At 43.2% G+C, this 12,484-nt stretch overlaps 1 protein-coding gene and 2 long non-coding RNA genes across 3 annotated transcripts in view; 2 read left to right on the top strand and 1 right to left on the bottom strand.

Moving 5' to 3' along the window:
* Nucleotides 1–941: 941 nt before the first annotated feature.
* LOC124656180 (2-dehydro-3-deoxyphosphooctonate aldolase 1-like) overlaps nt 942–12,484 on the top strand; it is a 29,959-nt gene continuing 18,416 nt past the window's right edge. Inside the window, exons 1-10 of the mRNA XM_047194971.1 lie at nt 942–956; nt 1,331–1,428; nt 1,499–1,595; nt 1,663–1,728; nt 2,072–2,131; nt 2,249–2,323; nt 3,240–3,324; nt 3,933–3,991; nt 11,241–11,285; nt 12,369–12,378. Coding sequence (XP_047050927.1) covers nt 942–956; nt 1,331–1,428; nt 1,499–1,595; nt 1,663–1,728; nt 2,072–2,131; nt 2,249–2,323; nt 3,240–3,324; nt 3,933–3,991; nt 11,241–11,285; nt 12,369–12,378 — 610 coding nt within the window. The remainder of the gene's footprint in view (nt 957–1,330; nt 1,429–1,498; nt 1,596–1,662; nt 1,729–2,071; nt 2,132–2,248; nt 2,324–3,239; nt 3,325–3,932; nt 3,992–11,240; nt 11,286–12,368; nt 12,379–12,484) is intronic.
* On the top strand, nt 4,904–7,006 carry LOC124653496. The gene is made up of 2 exons (XR_006987927.1): nt 4,904–6,096; nt 6,599–7,006. It is a non-coding gene; the product is annotated as an uncharacterized LOC124653496 (long non-coding RNA).
* On the bottom strand, nt 8,625–10,879 carry LOC124653495. Its single transcript, XR_006987926.1, has 3 exons — nt 10,379–10,879; nt 9,200–9,412; nt 8,625–9,096 (listed from the first exon to the last, which is right to left on the bottom strand). It is a non-coding gene; the product is annotated as an uncharacterized LOC124653495 (long non-coding RNA).

Here is a 12,484-nt window from a genome sequence, read left to right as displayed (position 1 = left end):
TCTTCTCTGAGTTGGATAAGTATTTGGAGGACGATTATGTTTCACTAGATACAAAAAACTTCAATGTCCTAAACTGGTGGAAGGTTGCTGGAACAAGGTACCCAACTCTGAGATTGATTGCAAGGGATATCTATGCCATTCCAATCAGCACGGTTGCTTCGGAATCAGCATTCTCTACAAGTGGTAGAGTACTGAGTGAACATCGCAGCCGACTTACCTCTGATTTGTTGGAAGCTCTTATGTGTTCGCAGGACTGGATTAGAAATAGATACAAAGGTATATGCATAGAACATTATAACTCAAATTATATTCCTTGTTATCTTTCATGTCTAAATTGTTGTAATTGTTTTTGCTTGTAGATGATGACAATGGGCAAGAAGCTAGCTTCTGGAGTGTTCTTGAAGACATTGAGGAAGGGCTAGAGGTTATTATTTATCTCGAATCTCTGGTTCTCTAGCATACAAAAAGCTTTCGGTCTGATCTTTAACTTTATGCAGGGCTTGAAGCTGTAATGTTGGAGTATGACATTTCGATGCTGGTTATGAGTCGCAGCCTGCACTTCAATGCTTCTTCAAGTCAGCAGTGATGAAGCTTGGAGTTTTGAAGACAACAAATTTCTTCATGTTATGTTTGTCCGATTTTTTTTTGTTATGGCGTGTGAGCATTTGGAAACTGTGCACATGTGTGATGTAATGGCTTATCTTAAAGTGCTACCATTTGTGTGCTCGACAAAGTGCTACCATTTGTGTGTTGACGTTGGATATGATCACTTGAACTTGGACCTGATCACATGAATCTGTTTTGTTGCTGTTATGTGAACTGTGAACATATATTGATTTGCTGTCAACTTATATTAGCTAAGGTACTAGAGAAATGTTGTTAAATTTTTCTATTATCTGAAGATGTTGGGGATGGGTAACCACTGGTTATCCGTTAACCCGATGGTGATGGGGATGGTATAAATGTTATCCCCGGAATAGTTAATGGGGATGGGGATGGGGAAATTTTTATAACATGGGGATGGTTATGGTTGAACAATACCCAGCGGTTAGTGTCCCCGTTGGCACATGGAGGCGCGAGGGAAGAGAGGACGCGGGGCGGAGGCTGCAAGCGAATGGCTAGGGTTTGTCCCGGGAGTTTCTGATTTTGTCTCACTCCGGCTCTCCGCGTCCAATCATTAAGCGACACGTGGCCCAGACGCGGGAACGGCCAAGATCCATCTATGGAGAAGATCCTAGGGTTGAGAGGTGCTAATCTCTGTGAGTCCCCCTATGGGGGGCATCTCTTATATCTCCCAATGCAAGAATTGACCTTTCTGATTTTTACACAGGCTGCTCAACCATTCTTCTTGTTAGCCGGGCCCAATGTAATCGAATCAGAGGAGCATGTCATGAAGATGGCCAAACACATCAAAGCCATCACAACCAAGTGAGCAACGGATCACCATACTTTTGTTTATTCTTGGGACAAACTAAACCTGCTGTTTTCTCCATACCAGACTTGGGGTGCCTCTTGTGTTCAAATCAAGCTTTGATAAAGCAAACCGTACGTCATCAAAATCATTCCGTGGCCCTGGTCTGGAAGAAGGCCTAAAGGTGTGGAAAAATAATATTAGATCTTCTGTCTCTTTTGTATATAACATTTTTCACCTTGCTATATCAGATCCTTGAAAAGGTGAAGGCCACATATGACCTTCCAGTGGTCACTGATGTGCATGAAAGCTGCCAGGTATCCATTTTATTGTATTAATGCTGTATGCAAGGATATTCTTCACTGCTTTGGTAGAAAAAGCTTCAGCTGTATCACTTTCCTAATATTCCAGCGAACTTAGCAGCGTCCATCAATCATTTTTCCTTTCTATGAAATGTTTGTACTGCAGGAACCACTTTTTTTCGGTGCATTTGAATACGGCATGTCTGAATTTGAAAGATCTTTGTTTGGATATGTCGCTTTTTTTATTCATATTGTTACATGTGCTTATTGCACCCTTTGAATTCAAATTCTTTCACCGCGTATCCTTTGCTCTGAAGTGTAAAAGGGAACATGTTCTCTAACTAAATCACTAAATCAGTGTGAAGCTGTTGGAAGAGTTGCTGATATTATACAGATTCCAGCTTTCCTGTGTCGCCAGGTACAACTTCAACTTATGCATATATTTTTTTTAAAACTGCAAAACTGCTAGCTATCTAAGCATAAATCTACTTGAGTATCTCATTCGGCATGCCTAATAAAAATATTTAATTAACAGACTGACCTTCTAGTGGCTGCAGCTAAGACTGGGAAAATTATCAATATCAAGAAAGGACAATTCTGTGCTCCTTCTGTAAGTTGCATTTCTATCTGGCAGTCTTGCCAAAACTTAAATGTAGTAGTCCGTCTTTTAAATATCATAAGGTGTGTTTTATTTGGCACCTTTGCAAAATTAAACTTTAGTCATAAATTTATTTTTAATTTTTTGTTTTTAACACCAAGAAAAGTTTGACTGCATGAAGTTACATTTTTTTGGACTTGCATGAAGTTACATTTACATATGGGCCATATGTCATTGAACTGATATGTTGTTTGAAAGATTGAATCTCAAATTCTTTGGGCACTTTATACACATCAACAAAGTGAGTACTATTATTGTCAGCTGCCACCAGCTACATTCCATTGTCTGGTTTAGCATTAGCCTACAGATTCATGCTTGGTTTCTTTAATATTCTATAAATATTCCATAATGTCGTTTGTCTAGGGAAGTTTCACTTCATGTGATTTTTTTTTCCTTTATGAGATTGAATGGTCAGGCGAAGTGGAAGTTATTTGGACTTGTTTGGACTTTTCTATTCTGCCCATGGTAAATCAAGCATGAGATGATGACAAACCAGCAGAATGTCTAACTAACTGTGTAAACAAACTGTCAGTCCCAGTTTGGTCTATCACCGTTCTGAAAACCCACTCACCTTTTACTGTGAATTGCCAGTTCTCTTCGGAAGTTCAGCTAGCCATTGGTGAAGGTGGAGCTTTGTGCTGCCAAATAACAATTACGTGTTTGTGCTACTTAACAAGATGTTTGTGATTTTTTTAATGGAAAATGTTGCACCAAGCATTTGTCTGTCGCCTTTTCATTTCTAGAAGTCTAGAATCAGTAACTGTAGATACGAAAGATATGCATTTCAGTGACAAGTCCTTCCTGAAATCACTTATTTTCCCGGTACTTTTCTGCGTACGATTGTCGGAATGATCCTTTACTTCTCCAGGTTATGGCCAACTCAGCGGAGAAAATTAGACTTGCTGGAAATCAACATGTGATGGTCTGTGAGCGTGGCACCATGTTTGGCTACAGTTAAGCCATCTCTCTTTTTGATGGACTGTCTGCTTCAGAAATAAATAAATAAGAGAAAACACATAATACCATATTAGAGTATATACTATGTTGAGCTATTATATGTGATCATCAGGAAACATATCACGCTGAATAGGATATCGTGCTCTTTCTGGACACTCGAATATGCTGTAGCATGGCAGTAGTGATGGTTGCCAGGGAGAACCTAGATAAAGAAAAAGTGACATCTGATGGCTGACTAGCTCTTGAAATATGTATCTGGGTCCCTAGGCATTTAGAATGCCTGCATTCGCTAATAGAACATACTACTAGTCAGGTTGGACAGCATGAAGTGCAGCTTCCATACAACAAAGTAGTCGAGACAACCATTTGTGATTTGTCCATTGTGAGCTCAAGCTGTAGGTCTCCCTATTCAATCGATTTCAGCTCTCAACCATATCTAGAGAAATAGGGTAGTCATTTTATACAGACTGCTAAGCGAGAAGTCAAAGGAAAATAAGCCATTGGATAGTTTTCCTGCAACAAGCAGCTTATATTTACAATTACCTTGTAACGGATACCAAGTTTAGCAATATCTTTACTTCTGTTGTTTTCATTCTACACACAGATGATCTAATTGTTGACCCAAGGAACTTTGAGTGGCTGAGAGAAGCAAATTGCCCAGTGGTAAGTATTATCACCTTACTTTCGCCAATAATTGCATAATCACATATCCAACTTGTTTGTATTGATGAAAATTGCTTTCTGAGTATTATTGGTGATATTGGGTAGGTCTGGATGTCTGGTATTCATCACCATGATATTTGCGAAAATACTGTTAACCTATTTCGCACCAGTAGAGATGTATTATTACAATTAAGATACTGGTTTTTGTGTCAATAAAGCGAGAAAGCATTCAGCCTTTATTTTCTCCAGGCACAATTGCCTTGACATGGCAGATGTAGTATATCTTTTGTGATTTTTGTTTTGTTATTAATACTTGATAATGGATTTATGTTGTTTAGACATTAACCAGTTGATTGCTCTTTCTATAGGTAAATTGTACGTCGAAATTTCAATTTTGTATACTCAAAAATGGCTTCTTTTACAGTACCTTTTACCACAGCTGAGAAGAGGAGAGGTATGATTTAGACAACGGTCAGGATTGAACGATTTAGTTTAGGCCCAATAGTCCAGCAAGGCGTGGATAATGGAAAAACAAATACTCCATTGAACCGGCCCAACAATTGGCTCAGGACGCGCCTATGTCCTCCAAAATCCTGTCGTCCTGGCTGGAGCGCGACCGCCGCCGCCAATTACCGTCCTCCTGCATCGGCGCCGACCGCCGCCGACGCCATACCGTCTTCCCGCGTCGACCGCCGCCGCCGCCATCGACACCCCGTCCTCCTGCATCGAGGGCGGCCGCCACCTCCACCATCTCGTATTGCAGCGTCGAGCGCAAACGCCGCCCCGACACCCCTTCCTCCGCAAGCGACACCAGCATCGCGTGCGAGTGCCTCCGCCACCAGATCAGCCTGGTCCTGCATCGCGGGCGAGCGCCGCCGCCACCAGGTCGGCCCCGTCGTGCGTCGCCGGCGAGAGACGCCGCCACCAATCTCGCCGCCAGGTCCGTTGACCCCGAAGCATGAATTATGTCCGTGTGTTGTTCCACTCTGTCGGCCTTCGTTTCTTACTGAAATCCATAGGCTGATGCAATGTAGCTTTAGCCTTTACTGCTTGTGAAATCTTTGCCAGAAACTTATCCGTTCCCTGAATAGGCTGTAAACGCTGTAAGAAAACATGATCATTTCCCTTCTTACTGAAGTCCATAGTTTGATGCAACGTAGCTTTAGCCTTCTTTTCCTGAACCTTTTCCGTTTCTCTAGAATGGGGCTGCGGCTTGTTGATCTAAAAATATCTTACTGAAGTATTTTGGAAGTAATCATTGATAAATGCATCAGCTTCTATGGTCTAAGATGCAATTGCTTTTGTTAATTCAGTTTCCTCTTTCATACTAATACTTGGGTGTGCTTACTGAATTAGTCTTAGCTGAAGAGTTCTTGTGTGGCAAGTCAACACTCAATGTCTGAAATTTACATGGAGACATTAAATTTAATATTACAATAACGTCTGTTATGTGTGGTTTCCATGCGGAATATGCATAATCTTCTCATATAACAGTCCACACTGCTTTATAAATTGGGATGTTAAAATTGTCAGTTGGATTACCATTTTTGGATAACTTCTGCAGTCCATTAATTTGTAATTTCAGAATTCTGTCATAATATGCTCCTCTTAATTTTTCAGTGTTCGGCTTGTTGATGTAGTAAAGACAGCTATGATTGAATCAGGCTGCCTTTTCTACTTATGAACGGTTTACTATTGCTTTTTCCTTAAAAGATATGTTTGAAACAAACATAACAGGACAAATATATCAACTATCATGTTCATATGATATGGCTATTTGAAAATTTATTTTCATTATGAAATTTCATGACTGCTGAATGTATGAGAGTTGCTTGACCTATCGCTTGAAACAACATATCCATTTTACTGACGGGTGTTGATCGACTCCGCCATGTTTCTTTGTAAGACATGATTTTACTTGACTAGTAACATGAGTCTTATTTTTGTGATTGCGGTTTTTGGACATGGATGGTCAAGGTGCTGGCAAGGAGGAGGGTGAAGAGTATCACCTCGTGGTTAGCAAGACCTTCAGAAGTGAGGACGAAGGATATGAGTTCTACAATGAATATGCAAAAGTCAAAGGGTTCAGTATTAGGAATGAGGAGGTGAAATATTTGCCAGGCACACGGGCTCGATTCAGGCGGTTTTACACACGCTTTAAACAAAGGATACCGTACATTGGAACATTCAGTTCATTCCTTCTTTGCACTATGCTCTAGACAGTTACCCAAACCTACAATCTACAATCATATAAGTTGGAAGTAGAATTTTCTTTAATACAGATTATACTAGTCAACCTGTGGGTTAAACTGAAACATTATACTAGTCAACCTGCACAAAAATTTAAAAATTAACAATCGACCAATGCATTTGGAAACATGAACTAGACAGAGTGCAAGTTGATCCACTTCTTTAACATGCGCATGTTTATAATAGTGAGTGAACTTGCTGGGCAAGTGTGGCTCTAATTGAATAAACAACAATAGAAAAATGGGAAGGGATGTCAATGCGCACCTAATTTCAGTTTAATTTATACTTTGTGATATTCTTTTTTTAATCACTGTATGCTTTAGACAACATCTCCATACTAACAAGGTTAAATTCTAGGAGTCCTCCATGACTGTTGATGCACATCGCTGATGTTCTCTTCATTCCCCGGATAGTAGCATCAATTAAGGCATTCTGTTCTTTTGCTTCCTCCAAAGCAACAGACATGGAAGTCAAGCTCTCAGTCAGCTTAGTTGTCTTTTGCTTGTAGACATGGATTTCCTGCAGGGACTCGTACAGACAGCTCTTCATTGAACTTGACTCCCTTTTGAACTCCAAGATCAGCAATTCTTGGCGGGTTGCACTTTTACGTGAACTAGTTGTTGGTAAAACTGAATGTAATTGCAAGAGTGATTCTACTTGCTTAATTTAATTGGTACTCATTCTGCTGTCAAATAATTTGAAATGTAATATTTCAGTCCGTTTGTAAACTGCGTTTAGCCAATTTTACTCCTAGGCATTGGTTTACTCACTTTGCTGCATGTTATCACTATACCATTGTTTTGCAGTTGGAAAATGATCCAATCCCCCCGGGGGATAAGAGTCGCTGCAACCTCCGGCTCCGTAGCCGTTGGATGAGGCGCATCGCGCCCGCGCACACGCTCACGCGGAATCCCAGCACGACGCATCATGAGTGGCCCCCACCAAGACATTATCTTCTCGCGTCTCTCTCCCGCAACAGCTCCGGCTCCGCTGCAGCGCCCAGCCACGCCGCCATGCTTCATCGCCGCGCTCGGCCGCCGCGCTTCTGCTGCCCTGCGCGCAGCCACCGCCTCCCTCGACCTCCTCCTCCGCCGCGCCGTGCTTCGCTTTCCCTGCACGTGGCCAGCGCCTCCGCCGACCTCCTCCTCCGCCGCCGCCCCATACTTTGCCTTCCCTGCGCGCGGGCGTGCGGCCACCGTCTCCCCCGACCTCCTCCTCCGAAGTCGCGTCCTCGTCTGCGCCCACGGAGAGCCTCCGCGCGTGGTCGCCGGCTCCCCTGACCTCCTCCACGTGCAGCCCTCCGAAGTCGCCCCTGCTGCTTCTCCGAGTTTGACGCCGCCCAAGGTCCCGTCGGCGCCCTGGTGGTGGTGCTGATGTGGACATGGCTGTCGCTACAAGGTTCAGCTGGGCTTGCTGCAAGGGGAGGCATGGCTTGCTACAAGGGAGGCCAGGCTTTGCTACAAAAGTCGGCCGGCCTTGCTACCGGCGGGTGGGCGGCCCTGCTGCGAGCGACGGGAGGCCTTGCTACAATGGGAGAGAGGTCTTGCTACATGGGGCGACGGGCTTTGCTACCATGGGTGCCAAGCTTTGCTACAAAGGGGTGGCCGGCCTTGCTAGCGGCAGTGGCTCTAGTTGCTACAAGGGGCGGGAGGCATTGCGACAACAAGCACCGTTTTGTGCTACCTATGGTGGAAGCCTTCACAGCGAGCGGTGGGGGTCTTTTTCGGCGACGACATCTCCAACTATGCCTTTTTGCTGCAAGTGGTGGGTCACTCTGCTACCAGCGGCGGAAGGCGTTGCTACAAGGGGTGTCCAGCGTTGCTACCTAGGTGACGATGTCTTCTCCGGTGAGGTTTCCAATGAGATCGTCGTCGATGTCTCCGATGATGTCAGTTTTTGCTACAATAGCATATTCTTTTTTTTGCTACAATAACATATTTTTTTTGCTACAAGCTCTCCGACGAGGTCTCCGGCGAGTTTCCGGCGAGCCCAGCCTTTTTATTTGATTTCGCGACTGAACCGTTTTTTGCTACAATGTAGCAAAAGCGGGTTATTTTTTTGCTGCCGGGAGGTGTTTTTTTGCTACATTCAGTAAAAGCAGATCTGGCCATCCAAGATGGCCGATCCGACGGCTGGCGACCCTGGGGCTGGGAAATCAGATCCCCCGGGGGACGCCCAGCAGTTTCCTTTGCAGTTCCAGGGAAGCATATGTTTCCTTCTCTTTACGCCTTTTTCCAACATGTGTTGGATAGAGTTGAATTAACTTGCTGTCATTTGTGTCGGTCCATCTGCAATCATTCTGTCGCAGAGGTCTGGCATGATTTGGGCGTACTATTCGTCTGTTAAATAAGAGATTGCGCCATACATAATGATATTAAGCACATGATTTCTAAGATCCGTGAATAACATTGAGCACATTAATTACAAGATCCATGAATAATATTGAGCAAATGATTTCCAAGATCCATGAATGAAGAATCTATACGGTTGGAATAATTACTCTAGCTACATAAAGTTAGTTAATACTGCAGCTAAGGCGATGACTACACTGACAATCACCACCAAAAATCTGATCGACTTCTGCATAAGAACCTCGAGCTCCTTTATCTTGTCTTGTGCAACATCTTTGCTATTATTTTCTTTAACTTTTGCTTCCAGCTCTTCTATCACCGCCATCCTAAAATGCTAGAAATGCTTCATCTTGAAGCTTGGCGTCACTTATTTGTTGTTCAATCTTCTTTTCATCCCGAACCTACTATCAAAACACGTTGTCTTGTTACCTCCAAATGTAACCTGATATTTTCAGGCTCCATGTCAATTTTCTCACCATCCACCTGAGTAGCCTTGTCATGGGTCTATATCATTGAAGAAAATGGAAGGATCAAAACCAGACAAAACAAGACAGCTCAAAACAATACTTGTGGATCTGATAGTTTATCGCAAGCTCAGTACACTAACCCTGTCCATGGAAGTCCTCGAAAACTTGTCATGGGGCCAAGACATGATGGAGTCCCCACCCTCATAACCGAACAAAGTTGCTTACGAAGTATACCTTACCTTCTTCCTCCACATTTGCACTGCCATTTTTGCTGACCTTGTTCTCCTATGCCAGTGGGACATCCTCCGGTGCGCCCAGGAGCCTTCTCGTCCAGCTTTAGAGCCTCACTATCCCTGAAAAAGCAAATCAACACACAGGTTAGCTCTTATTTCACCACTCTGCATATTAATAAATAGTCTACAGGATAGACTGTACACCAGACAACTCATACTTGTTCAAAATTAGTAAGAAAAGAAAACAGAGACAACCGAGCATGGATCGCCATATTTTCATATACTGCAGGAGTGAGACCCAAAAAAAAACTGTGTATCAGGTGGAAGTAGATAACTGTATGTCAATTTTCTCGGTGCTTGAAGATGTACTATGCTGATTGCCTGTCGACGTGGAGGTAAACATAGCTACGGACTTGATCGATCTTGAATATGTCAATTGTATCACACTTCGCATGTTCTAGCGCCCTGAACTTTATGGTAAGATATCTGTAGTGATATCTTAAGTATCTTGACGATAGCATAACAAGTGGTTCAGTTTCTGTGTCAAATTCTTTCAGGGAACAACATCCAATTCTGTCAAATCGTTGTAAAAAGAAAGAGAGTGAAATTTTTGATGTAGCTGATCTGAATATGCCTTAAAAACAAAGTGTTTCTATGATTCGTAAATCTACTTGATTTTATGGCAAACAGTCTACTACTTCAGTACCTTTAATGGAAATCATGTTTCGTGTCATTTATCTGTAAATCAATTTTTTATGTGATGAAGACAAGTCATGCCTGTGAGAAATACGAAGCTCAACCTTTCCCTTTAGCCAATAATGTTCTCCGAAAGAAATCCATTGACACATTAATTTTGGGTTTTCTTACAGTTTTCCAGAGAATAAATTGAACAGAGTATACTTGTTGCTGTTGTAAAACTTTAGCGAGTTCACTTTGTTTGTCTACTAAGCCCTCACCCAAACCCCTCTTGAACTATGCCCAGTTAGGAAGATAAACTACAGAGCCAAACTACCTTTGCAAGTTGCAACAATGTGAAGCACTGAGCAGTTAATAGAACCATCGGATAGATGCTTACTAGTTGCTTACCAGGTATTAGGTGGCGGGATGGCGCGCCGCAGCAAATGCACCAAGTGACGCTGCAGGGCCACGAGTAGCACCGGGAAAGGCCGACGCCGGAGAAGGCGACGCGCCAGCAACCTTTGACTACCAAAACACGGGCCGGCGACATCTCGAATCGTCTCCTTCCATTTCGCCTCCCAAAGCCACCGCGTCGGCCTCCTAACATCTCCTGCGCCACTGCCGAGCTGGAACGGGTGGCGCGTCGCGATGGACGCCAGGTCCCGCTCTCGGAACCTCGTAACGACCTTGGCCGCCTTGGCAAGCGACGGTGACGTCGCTGAGGATCTTCAATCCACCGTGAGTTCAACGGCGCGCGGCCAGGACATGTAAGTGGTGGGAAAGGGGCGTCGGAGGGGGTGGTGGAGAACTCGCCAAGCATGACGGCGGTAGGGGGGCAGAGGCGGCTGCGCCACCGGATTTGGAAGCCGACTGTCGGCGGCGGAACCCCACCCAGCGACCACGGAACGAACGAGGGTTAGGGTAGGTTGGTCCCGTCCCCTTCGGCCCTTCACGCTAGCAAACTACTCTACGTGGGCTGCAGCCTGTGAATTGGGCAGTGGCCTGTTTCTTGGGCCGGGGTCATTATTTGGACCGGGCCCGGTTACAGCTTTTTTTCGTTTCGGTTCGAAATTTGGGAAAGGTATGTAACATACCTTTCACGTTTTGGAGGGTGGTATGAAATTTTTTAGGCCTTTGGATGAACTGAAATGGAGGGCTATTATTTATTTGAGGGTACCATAAAAGAACTCAAAATATCTTGGTATGTAGTAGCTATCAATGTATTAGGAACAATGATATAGATCAGTGATAGAGATGTATGCATTTTCAGGTAGCTGATGTAACACATGCTCTACAACAGCCAGCTGGAAAAAAGGTATCACCTATTTGGCTATTTCTAATATGCATCTCTTGGTTTAGGCTAATTCTCTTGCCGACAGTTTTGCTCAACCTTAAGCAAATTCCTCTTTTCCTTTTTTTTTTGCCAATATACTCATATGTCGATTTGTAAATCAAATCAACATTAAGGGAATCATTTCTGTATTTAATGTTCCTAATAGTTTGACATGGAATCTTGTGGTAATTAGCTAGACTTTAGTTATGTGCCTCTCTGAATGTAAATTGGCATGTGATCCATTTGTATCTCACTCACTCTAATCTTCAAAAAGATGATGTTTTGGACATATACACGGTCTTCATAACATAGCTTTACCAATCAATTTCTACTATAGTGTAGCTATAACTTGATAAAATTTGTTATGTTACTAAGGTATTTTTATAATAATCCATTAATATAATTGGCATAAATCCAATGAAAATAATTTAAAAAATGGTGGTCGAAGTATTAAAAGTTTGACAAAAATATGTTCTAAATGTCATGCTTTTATGGACTGGGAGGGTGTTTATAATATATGCCAATGTTCCAACCTGATCCATATCTCTGTATATTTCTGCAACCATGATCAATGGCCAAAGCTCAAAAACTCTGACGTCATATCTATAATACTCAACTGTGGAATAGTACTCCCTCCGTTTTTGTATAAAAGTCGACTACGTATTTTGGGGCAAACTTTGACTAGTAATCTGGCCAACAAAATATGAGTTGTATGCCATCAAAAGCACACCTGATTTCATATTTGAAACATGTTTCCGACAATATGATTTTGGTTACATATAACTCATATTTTGTTGATCAAATTCTTAGTCAAAGTTTGTCTTGAAACACGAAGTGGCCATACAGGAGTACCAGGAACTTGGACTTCTTGGAATATGTTGATTTTGGTTGCCCTCCCAGTCCGCAAAAACATATGCCCTCCCAGTCATAACCATTTTGGTTGTTGTGTTTAGTCATCTCCTAATATGTTGATCAACTACTCTTCCAAACTAGTTCTTTATGAATATAACTGCCTCTGAGGATTTTAATTTGTTCAACTGGGTTTACTTGTTTCTGTTTTGTAAGCTTGATGGTGGTGCACTACGGGAACCCGCCGAGGGGCCGACGGCCGGCGGCCGTCGGCATAGCCTGCCTCGCCGTCGGCCCACGCCTGTGCCGACGGCCACCGTCGGCACCTTGCC

This window comes from Lolium rigidum, chromosome 5 (assembly GCF_022539505.1).
Source record: "Lolium rigidum isolate FL_2022 chromosome 5, APGP_CSIRO_Lrig_0.1, whole genome shotgun sequence".
Classification (NCBI taxonomy): domain Eukaryota; kingdom Viridiplantae; phylum Streptophyta; class Magnoliopsida; order Poales; family Poaceae; genus Lolium; species Lolium rigidum.
The sequence above is the reverse complement of the archived record's forward strand: the minus strand, read 5'-3'. Positions and strand labels throughout refer to the sequence as shown.